Consider the following 13,628-nt stretch of genomic DNA (forward strand, 5'->3'; position numbering starts at 1 on the left):
GCGAGGGGATTGCACAATGTCGTGTACATAATCGTGGTTATTTTTAGAAAGTGAACACGCAAGATAACTGGGCAATAACCCACTTCAAAGTGACGTTATCAATGCAAAATAAAATAGTAAATTAAATTAAAGGTTTAAGAGTTTATTAAAACTACAATTAAATGTGAGGGTACTCGCATTGGCAGTTTATTTCGCCGATGGCAGGGTGCGGTTGGGTGGGGGTAAAGAGGGGGGGGGGGGGCGGGACGGCTGGGATTCTCTAGAAACAAAAAATATTATTAAATTTTCCATCTGTAATTTTCTGTAATAGTGATATGATGTGCTCTTCTATTCTACGAGGCTACACTGCAGTAGTATTTCAGCATTCGCAAAGAAGTTTAACTTGGGGGGGGGGGGGAGGGGGGTACGCTATAGTCAATCCCTGGCCCTAGGAACAAACTCAACAAGAGTGAGTTGAGGAAATGTGATCGTGATCGGATATTTGGAATTCTGATTCTGTTTTTTTTCTTCGTTTGTTAGCATTTTGGGCTTTGAAATTGGGGTAAGTTGAAAGGGCGCTTGTTTGTAAATTTTTGGACAGGCTATAGTGTGACGTTTTTACTAACGAACCGGATAAAGAAGGCGCTTCTGTAAAAAAAGAAATCCTGTGAATTTATGGCATGTCAAGTACACCATAGCGCAAGTTTTCGGGCACTTTCTTCGTACAGATTAAATGTGTATTGAGTTGACACGGTGCACGTCAGGGATTCAGACTAAAAATGTAAACAGAAATTATTGTGTACAAAACTAGGCCTACGGATGGGCGATAACGGTCGCACAGCAGATGGCGGGTTGTCCGAAATTTCTTTTCTGAGCGTGCTCAAGTACTGTTAAATAAATGTGGAATGAGTAATAGCAAAAATGAGGGGTTATATTGCACATACGTAAGATTGCCTTAATGGTGTTACCTGAGGCTGCACTGGCATGACTGGTTTGTTGTGGTAAGCATGGTAAGGTATTGTTTCCATTTGTTTTGCGTTGTTGAACATTTTTTACGTTGTTTTGTGCAGAACACAATAACATTTACAGAAAAACAATAATTACAAAAAGGCAGTGTGTATTTCGTTATTTGACCGTCAACCGGTCCCTGATTATTTTGGTTGTTGTACCAACCAGTTCAAGAATAGATTTGACAGTTACTTGAAAGAATCTGGATATGGGGTCAAAAGGCTTAAGAAGGCTTAAGCCTATCCGAAAGGAGTACATAAAAAATTTTGTACATGAATTACATGCATGTATATATACATGTACATGCACAGAGGAAGTGCCAACACAAGAACAGCAAAAATGCGGAACTGGTTCATGGAAATATAAACACTTCGATAACAAAAATAACGAAGTGGCTATCGTTACGGCACTCGTTGTTTAGCGCCCTCTACGATATTTTTTTGATACGCACGCAGGTATATAATTATTTGTTTCCACACGTTTTATCGAGCAGTGCGCCAGCTCAGCCGATAGAGGTTAGGATTTTGCACCGCGAGGTTGCGGGTTCGAATCTCAGTTTTGCACTCGAATTTTTTTCCTTTTCTAACCTGAGGCTTTGGAGGATTTTTTTTAAAAGGGAAATAAAGTCCGAATTTCATAAAGTTCAAATTCACTTTTTTCCTTCTAATTTTATATTTTCTTGTCATGTTTTTTTATAAAAGTTGCCAGGTTGCAGTCTACCGTAACGATAGAAAATGGGAAATGCGTTACGGCTGCCGTAACAATAGCCACTGCGCAAAAATAAAGCAATTTGCATAGAACAAACAAGCGAAACAAAACAAAACAAAAATTAATTTACTTACAAATTTTTTGATTTGATACTTCCAGACAAAATCCTTAATACCGTAATTTTCGGAATATAAGCCGCGCGGCGTATAAGCCGCAGCACGCAAAAATCTGCAAATTAAGATTTGAAGTCGGCGTATAAGCCGCATCGGCGTATAAGCCGCACCAACCGCAGCGGTTCAACTTTGTAAGGCCTCCAAATTCTAGTCAAAATGCTCTGAACCAGTTCCATTTACACTACGAAAGCTATAAAAGGGCCACATAAGTTATGTCAAATCATTTACAGTCGATTACTCTTACAAACAAATATGGAAATTGATGATGAGAAATAAAAAACGGGAATTGCTGCCGGCTGGCTCGTCAGTGAGCCTGTGCCGGCGACTGACATTATTTTCCCCCAGCACTTGAGAGAGTATGCAACCCACCATGTGTTGTCTGACTGGAGCGCTACAAATCCTGCTTTGTGGCAACAGACGCTGAGTTGTTTTGTCCTAAAGGATAAACAAGTCCGTTTTTACAGCAAAACTTATCAAATTGTTGTGATTACTAACGAGTAGTAGGCCTAACGTCAAAAATTCAAGTTTGGATCGTAACACGATGCTGAGATTTTTATGGACGAATCCATTAATTTCGTAAGGGGTGATTTCACCCCTGTTTTGAGTTTTACATCGTTTCTTGAATACATTTCAAGAAAAAAAATTATATTGTGACGTTGAACAACTGATTCTCAAATAAAGATATGTTTCAAACTCCATAAAAAGTATTAGTTGTCTTTTTTCTTTTTTTAAACAGGGGAAATATTGGTAATTATTGTTCCCAAGAAAGTACACCCCTTTATTACCACAAATGGTGTGGTCCATGGGGAATTCATGCAGCATGCATGCAGCATATGCAGCATCACATACGGCCGGTTGTCGATGTCCAAGGGACAGCTTTCACTAGTCGTACTTTTTACCGCTCGGTACCTTTTTGTGGGACATGCTTTCGGTTTGTTAATGACTTTCTTAATTGATAATTATTTCAGCAACACATCTCTTCTTGTACCAGTACATTAAATACACATGTAAATGTCATTTTTATTCTTCAAGTCTCGACGTATAAGCCGCCCTGTGTATAAGCCGCAGTAAACATTTTCATGGGCAAATTCAACGTATAAGCCGCGGCTTGTATTCCGAAAATTACGGTAATAATATTTCCCATGAAAATCTGCATTTTAATTTTTTTTTTAATTCACTATGCATTCTTATTTCCAGAAGCTGTGTCGCTGACATTCTATTAACCTGAACTCACTCATGGAAGACTTCAGAACCAGCTACCTGCGTCTCTGCAAGGAAAACCGATTGGAGCCGCAACAGAGCGTGCTCAGTCACTTAAGTCATGGCAAGCACACTGAGACCAGTGGGGGAAGGAGTCCGCGCGGGACACCATCTAAGATGGGCCCTGGGAACCACGGCGTAGTGTTGGATCTGTCGACCACTTCCCTGACTGTGCAGACATGTTCTGTGCTGGGGGCCGCGCTGGCCAAGGATTGCCTGTATGGGGAGCTGCGACTATCGGACTGTATGATTGGTGATGAAGGTAACATAGATGGAGCAAGAGCTGACTCTGTCAATCATTGTTTTCCAGCGAATGATGTTCGACTCATATGCAATGGAAGAGTCATCAGTAATGGACTATTTGATATTAACTATTTGATACAGACTATATTTGACTCCTCAATGGTTTGCACTTCACTGATTTAGATTTGGGATAAAAAGTTGCATAAGATATTTGTATCAAAAGCTCAAAAAGACTCCCATGGGAGTATAGAGCTTGATACTGTTAGTTCTGTGTAAAGGGATAATTCACAGCTTCCTGTCATCTTAGGGTAGATACAAGCAAATTGTGATAAAGTGTCTTGCATAAGGACACCCACACTGCAATCGCATTGACTGGACTTAAACCCTTAGTTGGCAGAATAATTGGCACATTATTAAATTCACCACATCGGATCACAAGGCCAAAACCTTCCAAAAATCCTTTATGCATTAATGCTATAATTTAGTCTGAAATATAGTCTTGAGAAACTTAATTCTCCTCATTATTTTTTCAAGGGTTCAAGCTTCTTGCACACAGCTTGTGTTCCAACGCAGCAGTCAGGAACCTTGATTTGAAGGGTAACAACCTCAGAGGACCATCAGCAGAAGCACTGGGCAAGCTACTCGGTCAAAACCATACTCTGAGAAGGTAAATGGATATCAATTACTCTGTCAAATCATTAAAAACTATATCACTATAGATCCAAATTCTCTTTTACTGTGCTACCTGACTGACTTTGTGAGACAAATTCAAACCCACTGTCTCCTGTTTACTAGTCCAGAGGTTCGAACCACTCGACCACCAAGCTTGGAGGGGTCAGCTGGCTGATTCAAATTTGTTATAGCAGTGGTTTTATGATGTAATGATTGAAAGCTTTAGCATAATTATATTCCGCAAGCTCTGTTGGAGCATTGAGTTGACAAGGCTTATAAAGCTCCCACATTGAAGAGCAACATCCAATATTAAAGTTATATCTACATTCAGTCTTGAAGATAGTCAGGATGCTTCCACCATGAGGAAATGTCTGTGGCTGTTGTTATTAGTCCACATTTAATTTATTCATTCAATTTTTTACACAGTAACCCCACATTTTAGTGACTGATGTGCTTTTTTTACAGACTGTGTTTAGAGTGGAACTCACTTGGTCTGGACAGTGACCGCTTTGCCCTTCTGGCTGAGGGTCTTGCAGCTAACAACAGTCTAGAGGTCTTAGATCTACGTAACAATCAGATCAGTCATGACGGCGTATCGGAGCTGTGCAAGGCATTGCAGAGGAACTGTGTTCTCAGTTCATTGGGTAAGAACTCAACTTCATCTTGGAAGTCTAGTTTTGTCCAGTCTAGTACCAACAACACAGAACTGGCTATTAATTGTTATAATTTCAAATTACAGTTTTAGATGTGGGAGGAAAACCCCAGAAGAATATTCTTGGAAAAACCCACAGAATCAGGTTGGGACTGAAAACCTAATCCACATGTGAACCAGGGCAGGAATCGAACCCGGGCCATGGAGGTGGACAGTGAGGAATGGGGTAACCACTGCGCCAAGCTGACTCCTGTAGTAGTCAAGGTCCAGTGTATGTATTGTTGTTTATTAGACTAACATAAATTAACATTACATTTTTGTTAATTGATTCCTGTCAGATTTACGGTGGAACAATATCGGGATAGTCGGGGGCCGCTCTGTTCTTGCCATGCTACAATACAACAAAACCTTGACGGAGTTGGAGCTTGCTGGAAACAACATCACTCAAGACATCATGAAAGCTATAGGTGAGAACAACAAGTCATTCAGTTTTTGCTGATCAAAGAGGGTCCTTACTGACTCGCTGACGTACTGACTGATTGTCACTTGGGACTTAGCCTGGTTGTTGGCTAGTGAAGAGTGCTGGGCAGTGCTATTTTATAGGATTACCCCATAGTGTACACCGCATGCATGGAAATACTTCCAGTGAATAGCCATTCTGATCAACTGAATGAATTTGTGTGTGCTCTTGGACTCGCTTTACTAGGTTTTCCTTGTCTTTACCATTCATGAAACTTGTGTAAATGTACAGACAACATGCTTTCAATATTTCTTTTGTAAAAAACTTTTGTAAAGGAAATTTCTTGAAGCAATAGGTTTCCCTTTTGCAGCCATTTACCTTGAGTAGCTTTTTACCTTGTAACAAGACAAATTCCATTCAAAAAATAAAGATTATAAGCTCGTAAAGATGTTTAAAATCTGTCTTGAATTTTCATTATCATCAGATGTTGCTAGGCAACACAATTTAGACCGAGCCAGCTTGACCAATGAGCATCAGAGCAGGCAGAGCATCATGACGCGGGAGATCAAACAACTCCGAACACAGAAGAAGCAACAGGTCAGTGATGTACAGACAGATAGACAAATAGACTGACAGACCAACTGATTAAAGAGACATGGACAAAAAGTGCTCCGTGTTCATAGTAGCTGTTTTTTGTGAAATTCTGTAATAGGCCTCGGATTTGCTGCATAGAATCGACCAACAGAATGAGCTTCAGAGTAGAACACACCGGGACACCGCTCACAAGATCCACCAACTCCAAGAAGCACTGGCTGAGAGGAAGTGTGCTTTCAATGCACTCAATGCAAAGTAAGTGTCTTCTGTCTACTGCCCCGTGACATATTATTACTCTCACCCTCCAAGATGCTTCAAAATCAACCTGAAGGATTGAGGAACGGTTTGATGCCTCTCAAAAGTTTGGAGTTCAGCGAACGTACTGTTTGTCTCTTGCAATTTTAGTGATTCAGAAACATTATCCAATGAACACGAATATTGCATTCCAATAAAAAAAAGGAGTAACCTAGAAATGTAAAAAGTAAAATGATTTCAAATGCATTGGATTTAGGTTGATTTGTTTTATCAATAATTTCTAGATATTGTTTCACTGAGCTGTGTGTACTAAGTTTTTACAGTCGGCAACCTCCAAAATATTGCACCAAAAATCTTTAAACAAATTACATCTTTTTTTCAATGAGAATATATTTCAATTTTGTTCAATTTCTTATCACACAGATTGTCTAAAACTGAGGCAGAGCTGCTATTGGCCGAACAGAGGTCACGTGACTTAAGTGACATACTGGAGGTGTCGAGGAAGGAGAACTCATCACTAGTTGCAATGCACCAGAAAGAGATGCAGACACAACTAGGGGTAAAAATACAATAATCAAACCCTAAAATTGTCTCTGTCCTAGCCTGCAATGTGGGCATGCAAATAAAAATAATCATACTCTTGATTTTCTTTCTTTCTTATTTTTGTAGGAAAAAGCATCCTCAGAGAGCAAACTCCTGCATGACATTGCCTCCCTGAAGGATCGCAATCTCCACCTGGAGACTAAAGCAGATGAGCTTGACAAGCGATGTCAGCATCAACAAGACCAGATCTATGAACTCAAAGAAGAGCTAGCGACGAGCCACGCCCAGGTCAAACTACAAGCCACACAGGCTGAAGGTAAGAACTAGGTGGTCTCGATCCAAGACTGGATTTGGATTTTTGTTTCCCCAATGAAGCCAGTCCCTGGCAAGTACGGTCTAACATGTAGTTGGCGTTATCATCAAGATGAATCAAATGCAGTCTTGAGAAAGAAATTCTCAACTTACTGTTTTCAAGCTAATGTGCACGTGTGAGGTATGCTCAGAATTTGTCAAGTCCAAGTAATGAAATTCTAAGATTTGGTTTGGTTCATCTTGTTGCTATATTTCTTTACCACTGCGGCATCTTGACAGCACTCACCATGGTTTGCCTGCATTAGGGAATCATCTGTTGTCAGACTTAGCTCAAGACTAAGCATAAGTTTGTAGTCCAGTTCTTCCCTCCAGTGATTGCATAGGACCTTAAGGACCGAAGATGTTCATTTTTTTTCTTTTCTCCAGAGCGTCTCCAAAATGAGAAACAGCGTCTGCGCGACCAGCAGCGAGACTTGGAGCGACGCCATGCCAGCGAGATGCAACACCAGCGAGAGTCAGCCGAGGAGAGCGAGCGAGCGTACCGAGATCGCATCGTCAAGCTGGAGGAACACCGACGGAGTTTAGAAGAGGAGATGAGTAAACTCAAGAACCAGCAGCTGACGGAGAGGTTGGCGCTGGAGGAACAGATCCTCAGCACTAGGCAGAGGGTCAAAGAAGAAGAGGTTAGTTCATTGCAAATCATTATAACAGGTTGCAACTCATCATAATTCATTGCAAGTCAATATATTTCATAACGAATTATTACAAGTCATTGCAAGTCAATCACAACTCATCAGTAGTCAATCACAAGTCAATTTAGTCATCACAACTTATAAGTTATCCCAACTCATTACAAGTCATTACAAATCATCACAACTCATCACAAGTCATCACAAGCCATCGTAAGCCATCACATGTCTTTACAAGTCATCACAATTAGTCATCACAAGTCATCACAATGAATTACAAGTCATCCAAGTCATCACAAGTCAATCAGAAATCATCGCAAGTCAATCACAAGTCCTCACAAGTCATCACAAGTCACCACAACTCAATCAGAACTCGTCACAAGTCGATCACAATCCTTTTGCAAATTTTTGGCCAATATGGCAACCCTGTGCAAACAGCAAACGTTTTATGATTTGTACCGTTTTCTTTGTCTCGTCAGCATCAACGCATGAAACACCTTGAAGACAAGATCCGCCTCCTATCCAACGCTAAGGATGACATCCAACAGCATTACTCCCAGCAGATGCAGACCATTGCTGAGCTACAGGCCAAGAATAACAACGCTGGGCTGGAGGTCGAGTCACTCAAACGCAGACTTGAGGAGCTTAACCAGGTAACGCCTCCCACTCTCCATAAGCCCCACCCCCAAGGAACCTCCCTGAATCCACTAATAATTGACCCTTGTGTAGGAAACAAATGGCACATTCTTTGAGCTTAAACTGTCAACATCATTAAGCACCATGTAAAGTTATATAGTGACTGTATCATACTTTATCCTGCAAAATCAACGTACTCTTACAGGAGATCATTGAAATTAACCCATTCTCTCAAAGACATGACGATACCTTTGTCTGATTGTTTCCCTGTTTTCCTGTTTCCTTTAGCATCAAAAGAATGGTCTGGGGCAACGTCCGTTAAAAAAACCCTGTCCTGTTTGTATCTCCTTTTCTTTAAGCCTATTCCTCCAAGGTCCTTCAAACCCGACGAGAAATTTTGAAAAAAAATTTGAGGATGAAGGAAAAAAGAAATACATTTTGTACTCTGCCATTTGTTTCCTGTATGGTGAAGGATTTTGGATAGGTTTCTAGCCAAAAAGGTTACATTTGTTTGCTAACAGTTTGGAAATTAGTTTCATGGGAATTTTGTTTATGCAACAGGAACTCGCTGGCAAAAACAACGAGCTCCAAGCAGAGGTCAACAAAGTCAAGCTGAGCTCCAGCAAGCAACTGAGCAGGATGGAAGCCCAGATACAAGACTCAGAGTCCTTGCGAGAACGCTGCTCCACGCTAGAATTGCAGCTGGCTGGTGAGTCAGTCTTTAGCCTGAACACTGATGCCACATTGCTAACTCAGATATAAAGCCGCATTCGAAGGAGGCCGTGTCCGAATTACTAGGCTGTGGCAGGAAGTTACATACGCGCCTATGGTAGCGGCTGCAGCCACTTCTCATAGACCTGTGTGTTACTTCCAACCATTGCCAAGTAATGCAGATGCGACTTGACTTGGCTACGGCTCGCAATTACACACGTATCTATAGGAAGTTGCTTAAGCCACTCTCTATAGACACTGTGTTACTGCTAGCCACAGCCCAGTCAGTTGTACCGACTTAAGGGTCAGAGATCAGCCAGCACATAGTTGCCCGTTTGACCTCTAATGGTGGGTCAACTAAATATTTAAACACCCAAGTAGCTATCGAAAAGGCTGATCAGACTATAGAAAAGGTAGAATTATGAAGCTCTGAAAGTGATGGCTGTCCTCATAATTATGCATGAAGAGGATGAAATGAGACTTCAAAACTGCTCAGACAAAATGAACTGGCACAATCAGTTTTGAGCTGTCCACCCCCCCCCCCCCCTCACCCCATCCCTTCCCCCCCCCCAATAAAAAAACAATATTTTGCAGTCTGAGCCTCTGTCATTTTATTGAAATTATTTCGCTCTTTCGCAGAGCAAACAAGACGACATCGCACAGAGCTGATGGACCGCGACAACGAGACGGATAGCCTTAGAGAAAGGATGCGATCCCAGGACATGGAGTACAGTCGTATACAAGAAGAGGAAACACAACGTGCAGGGATGCTGCAAGCGGCAATCTCCGGCTATCTCACATCAACCAGGACCCCCATGTCTACACCTCGGAAGTAATCACAAAATTTGGTCCAGACAATAAGACATTTTTCTGAGAGTATGACGGTACTGTTTTACTGTCATTTTCTTGGTTACGAAAAATATTTTTATCATGTTTAGCACTTTGGATGCGTGACTTCAATAGCAACATGGTGACTTACATAAGTACCCTGGGTTTTACATCAGTTTTTCCCTAAGATGTTTTGTCACTGTGCCAACTGAAAAATATGGCCAAGCATTTGCCTCAAAAAGGCCACATTTTGAAATAGTTGTTGTTGAAATTGTGGTCGGGCAACAGTTGTTGACCATTCCCACTATTTGTCCAAACAAATATTTTGTATTGAAAGTACACGCTTAGTGCATGTAAAAACAGTCCTAAATAGCTTTTCTATTTTGTTTTATTTGAGCAGTTTTTGTGTCTTCTTTCATCCTCCACTCTGTATTGAGCACCAAGTTTGTTTATTGCCAGGTGTGACGCTGTATTTTTTTTATCGTGCATGAACATTGGCTCAGACTTTAAATAATTTTACAAAACTTTTTATTGATGTACATATAAATACTTATGACACTTTTTATAAATTCACCTTCCAGATGTTTCCATCAAATTTTCATTTAAAGGATTTATTTTGTGCGGCAAAGTGATAAGATACGTTTGGGTCCTTCCTCAGAAAGCGAGATGCTTCCATCCTCTGAAAATATTTCTTAAAGATATTCGAATAATTTCTCGTTCAGATAGGAGACATTCCATTACTTATCCCCTGTGCCATTGCCAGCTTGATAAACTTTCAATCGTGGAGTAGTTTTATTTGGTTTTATCATTCAAAATCAATTGCAGGGTTGAGAATTCTTTTTAGCATTTGTGTTTTTTATCCCAAATACCTCGTTCTTCGGATTTTCACAAAATTGTCTTCAACTGCGTACATGTAGTTGTTCTCTTTATTCCAGGGGTCAGCCATGTCCGATTTAGGCTGAGGGCCGTCTCAATTAACATCTGGGTTGAATTTCGGACAAGTTGCGGAAATTATATCAGGTGTAAGTTGCAGGTTTCTGAACTTCCCACAATGAAGTCATCAGTATTTGTAAGTCAAGCAGTTGCTCATGAAAGTTGCCCCAGATCATGTCTGGTACAAATGCAGAGCTTCTTCTGGACAAAGTGAAGGATTGTACCCGCAACTTGTCCAAGAGTTGTCCCGGTTATGGAGACGGGCCCTAACAGTATTACAGTAAATGTGGAAGTCTACTTCATGAGTCAAATACTAAAATAATTAAATAGAAGTTAGATTTATAGGTTAAGTTGGAGCTTCCAAACAGTCTTCGTACTTTAAATCTTCTATTTTCTATTTATATTAAAGAAACCTTGGTTTTGCACTTGTATTCAAAAAATAACACTCCTGAATCCTCCAATTTAATACGATTTTACACACCCCATTCGGAATTAGGGTTAATTAGTTTTTCAAAATTGTCAAAAGGATTGATGTTGGAATCCTTTCTCTCACGAGAATCTTTATATAAGTCATTTTGCGATATGGACAAAGCTCCTGCTTTTATTTACATGACAGACCGTATAACTCGTTAGGGTTTGTATAATCACTCCAGGTGAAATGCAGTGTGTTGCAGTTTTTATTTATGAACTTTCTGTCACCTAACAAAAATATCAATTGAATTTACCATGTTTGTCTACATTTTGTATAGATAGTGAAATTTATATTTAATATTTGTTAGACCAGTGTGCTGTTTCTATTTCATATTTTGATGTTTTGCCAAACATCGATACCAAGCACTTGTGCTTTTGTGTATTGCAATGATTTGTAGAGCAAAACTTTCATTATTCAAAGGTTGTTCTGATCTATCTCAGCAATTAAAAATCATCCTTCTTAGGCCAAAAAAAAAAAAAATTTGGTCTCTGGTCAGACCAAAGTTCCGGAATTGACGCGGCCACGCGGCTTTTTTTTTTTTCTTCAAGCTTGGATTGTACAGACAAGGTGGGGTACTATTTTGCTTTTTTGGTGTCCTCATGTACATTGGTGTCCCCCATAATTTGCCTTGGTGCTTTCGATCATTTGCCTTGGTGCAACTTCCCATTCCTTGGTGCTCTTTGGTAAAAAAAAATTGAGGAGGTGCGGAAATAGAGGGCGCTGTTGGAGCTACCGCGGAACATTTTGGGGAAAAAAAAGATCGACGCGCATGATTAAAATCGACGCGCGCGCTGACCAGAGACCGACTTATTTTTTTTTGTTGCCTTATGTCTATTAGCATTGGGAGGTTTTAAATATAATTAAGATGAACAGCTGAGAAATATTGCACAGAAAAAAGCTGGCATCTTAAAAAATAAAATAATTGTACGTGTTCATGAGAAAGGGCCATTTGTATGACTTGAATTTTATTATAAGCATTTCTTCTGTTAAACAGCGCTATAAAATTATATCCAGAATGATTTAAGTTTTGATATTTTTCAAAGAATGTTGAGAAACAAACGTTAACTAGAGAGAAGGCACAATCTTCCTTAAACCATTTATGTGAAAATCGGACGGGCTATAATTTGTTTACATGGTGCATCTCAGGCAGAATTCCACTTTTACATTCTCAACAATGATTTTTTAATCTTAAACATTTTCTAGTCTACAGCTGGTGGAATATTCAATTCCTTTGTCCTTGTCCTTTTGAACTTAAAAACTGCCAACCCATGACTAAGCCAAGAAACAGATTTCTGGCAGGAAAGAGATAAGGAATACAGGAAACACCATTGCAGGTCTAGAAGATAATAATGTACTAAATAACATGTCCCTGGGAATGTGGCATTGATTCAGGAACAAGATAAAAATGTGCGGAGTATACTAGTGTTCAGGGCAAACCCACTCTTGAAAATGTGCTGTAATTGTAAAAACTGCAGTGATTGCTTTGATGTGTTCTTCCCATGTATTCTATCATCCCATGATATTCCTAAATGTTTTTTAAATACTGTGTGAGATATAACCCTGTCATACACTAAATGAACTCTGAAATAAAAAAAATTAGAAAAAGACATGTACAAAACTCAATTTTGTATTGAAAGCTAAAGTTTTGTTAGAGTTTTTTTGTGTTTGGGGTCTGTCTTTTTTAGCATAGAATTTATACACAACTTTCACAAAATGAGCTTTCAAAATAGTTTCATTTTTGCTTGCATTGCAAGACTTTATAAATAATTTTAAATTCAACTGCAATTGGCCGGGCATTCAAATAGAAACTGAGAAACCGTCGGACACTTCCTGATTTACATTTATGGTTTGTTATTCCTATCATTACTTTCGGTTCCTTTGTTCACTCATGGAACTATAAACAACTTAAGAAAAACACTTTAAGGAAGTGAGCTTGAAGTACAATGTATAATTTACAGCTGCATTCTCATTCTTATGCAAATGAAGTCCCTGGGATATGGGCGGAACTCCTTAAATTTCCATAACGCCTTAAAAAGGAAATCACCTGCGACTGCGTGCCGTGCGTACCCCAGACGTCATTAATCAAAAGTACAGAACCCTCGACTGCGGGGGCCGGGTGAAAACATAAACAACTTGACATGATGGAGAGACAGCACAGGGTGAGTTGGCTCTCTCGAAAAGTCACTGTTTTTTCCACCATTTTTTTGTAGTATGGAATCGTGCTGTGTAGGATCGTTTTGGTCTTGTAGCCCTTCCCTGCTGTGTGATCCGCCATGATTCCATGATTGAGCATAAGACATTCGACTCGAGGCAAAGTTTGTCCATGGAGTGCTGTCGCCGGTCGTTGGCCGCTAGCTTCCAAGCGCGGCCCACCGCGTACCGGCCGGGGGGATTTTGTGGGCCCTTACGGCGGCGTGGCTCGGTTTGTCCTGCTTGCACACAACACGTACGTACGTACAGAGACGGTCACATAGGGAAGTGTGTAGATTAAGATTTTTCA

At 40.1% G+C, this 13,628-nt stretch overlaps 1 protein-coding gene across 2 annotated transcripts; it reads left to right on the plus strand.

The window, feature by feature from the left end:
• Positions 1-801: 801 nt before the first annotated feature.
• Positions 802-11,439, plus strand: LOC119734867 (leucine-rich repeat-containing protein 45-like). 2 transcript variants are annotated; one of them, XM_038208468.1, is made up of 13 exons: positions 802-980; positions 3,066-3,390; positions 3,906-4,038; positions 4,509-4,687; positions 5,034-5,162; positions 5,640-5,752; positions 5,868-6,004; positions 6,428-6,563; positions 6,674-6,863; positions 7,286-7,542; positions 8,028-8,201; positions 8,746-8,893; positions 9,535-11,439. In XM_038208468.1, the coding sequence occupies exons 2-13, from the start codon at positions 3,105-3,107 to the stop codon at positions 9,729-9,731; spliced, it is 2,079 nt and encodes a 692-aa protein (XP_038064396.1). In that variant the 5' UTR covers positions 802-980; positions 3,066-3,104; the 3' UTR covers positions 9,732-11,439. The 2 variants fall into 2 exon arrangements, with proteins under 2 accessions (XP_038064396.1, XP_038064397.1); XM_038208469.1 differs by having other exon boundaries at positions 3,069-3,390.
• Positions 11,440-13,628: the final 2,189 nt, after the last annotated feature.

The sequence above is a fragment of the Patiria miniata genome, unplaced genomic scaffold, assembly GCF_015706575.1.
Source record: "Patiria miniata isolate m_02_andy unplaced genomic scaffold, ASM1570657v1 HiC_scaffold_28, whole genome shotgun sequence".
Lineage (NCBI taxonomy): Eukaryota > Metazoa > Echinodermata > Asteroidea > Valvatida > Asterinidae > Patiria > Patiria miniata.

Bases quoted from the DNA above. Each gene is read 5' to 3' on its own strand.
- LOC119734867 (XM_038208468.1), top strand. From the start codon at position 3,105: ATGGAAGACTTCAGAACCAGCTACCTGCGTCTCTGCAAGGAAAACCGA. The intron at 4,688-5,033 runs GTAAGAACTCAA...GATTCCTGTCAG, and splicing joins CTGTGTTCTCAGTTCATTGG to ATTTACGGTGGAACAATATC. The intron at 6,005-6,427 runs GTAAGTGTCTTC...CTTATCACACAG, and splicing joins TTCAATGCACTCAATGCAAA to ATTGTCTAAAACTGAGGCAG.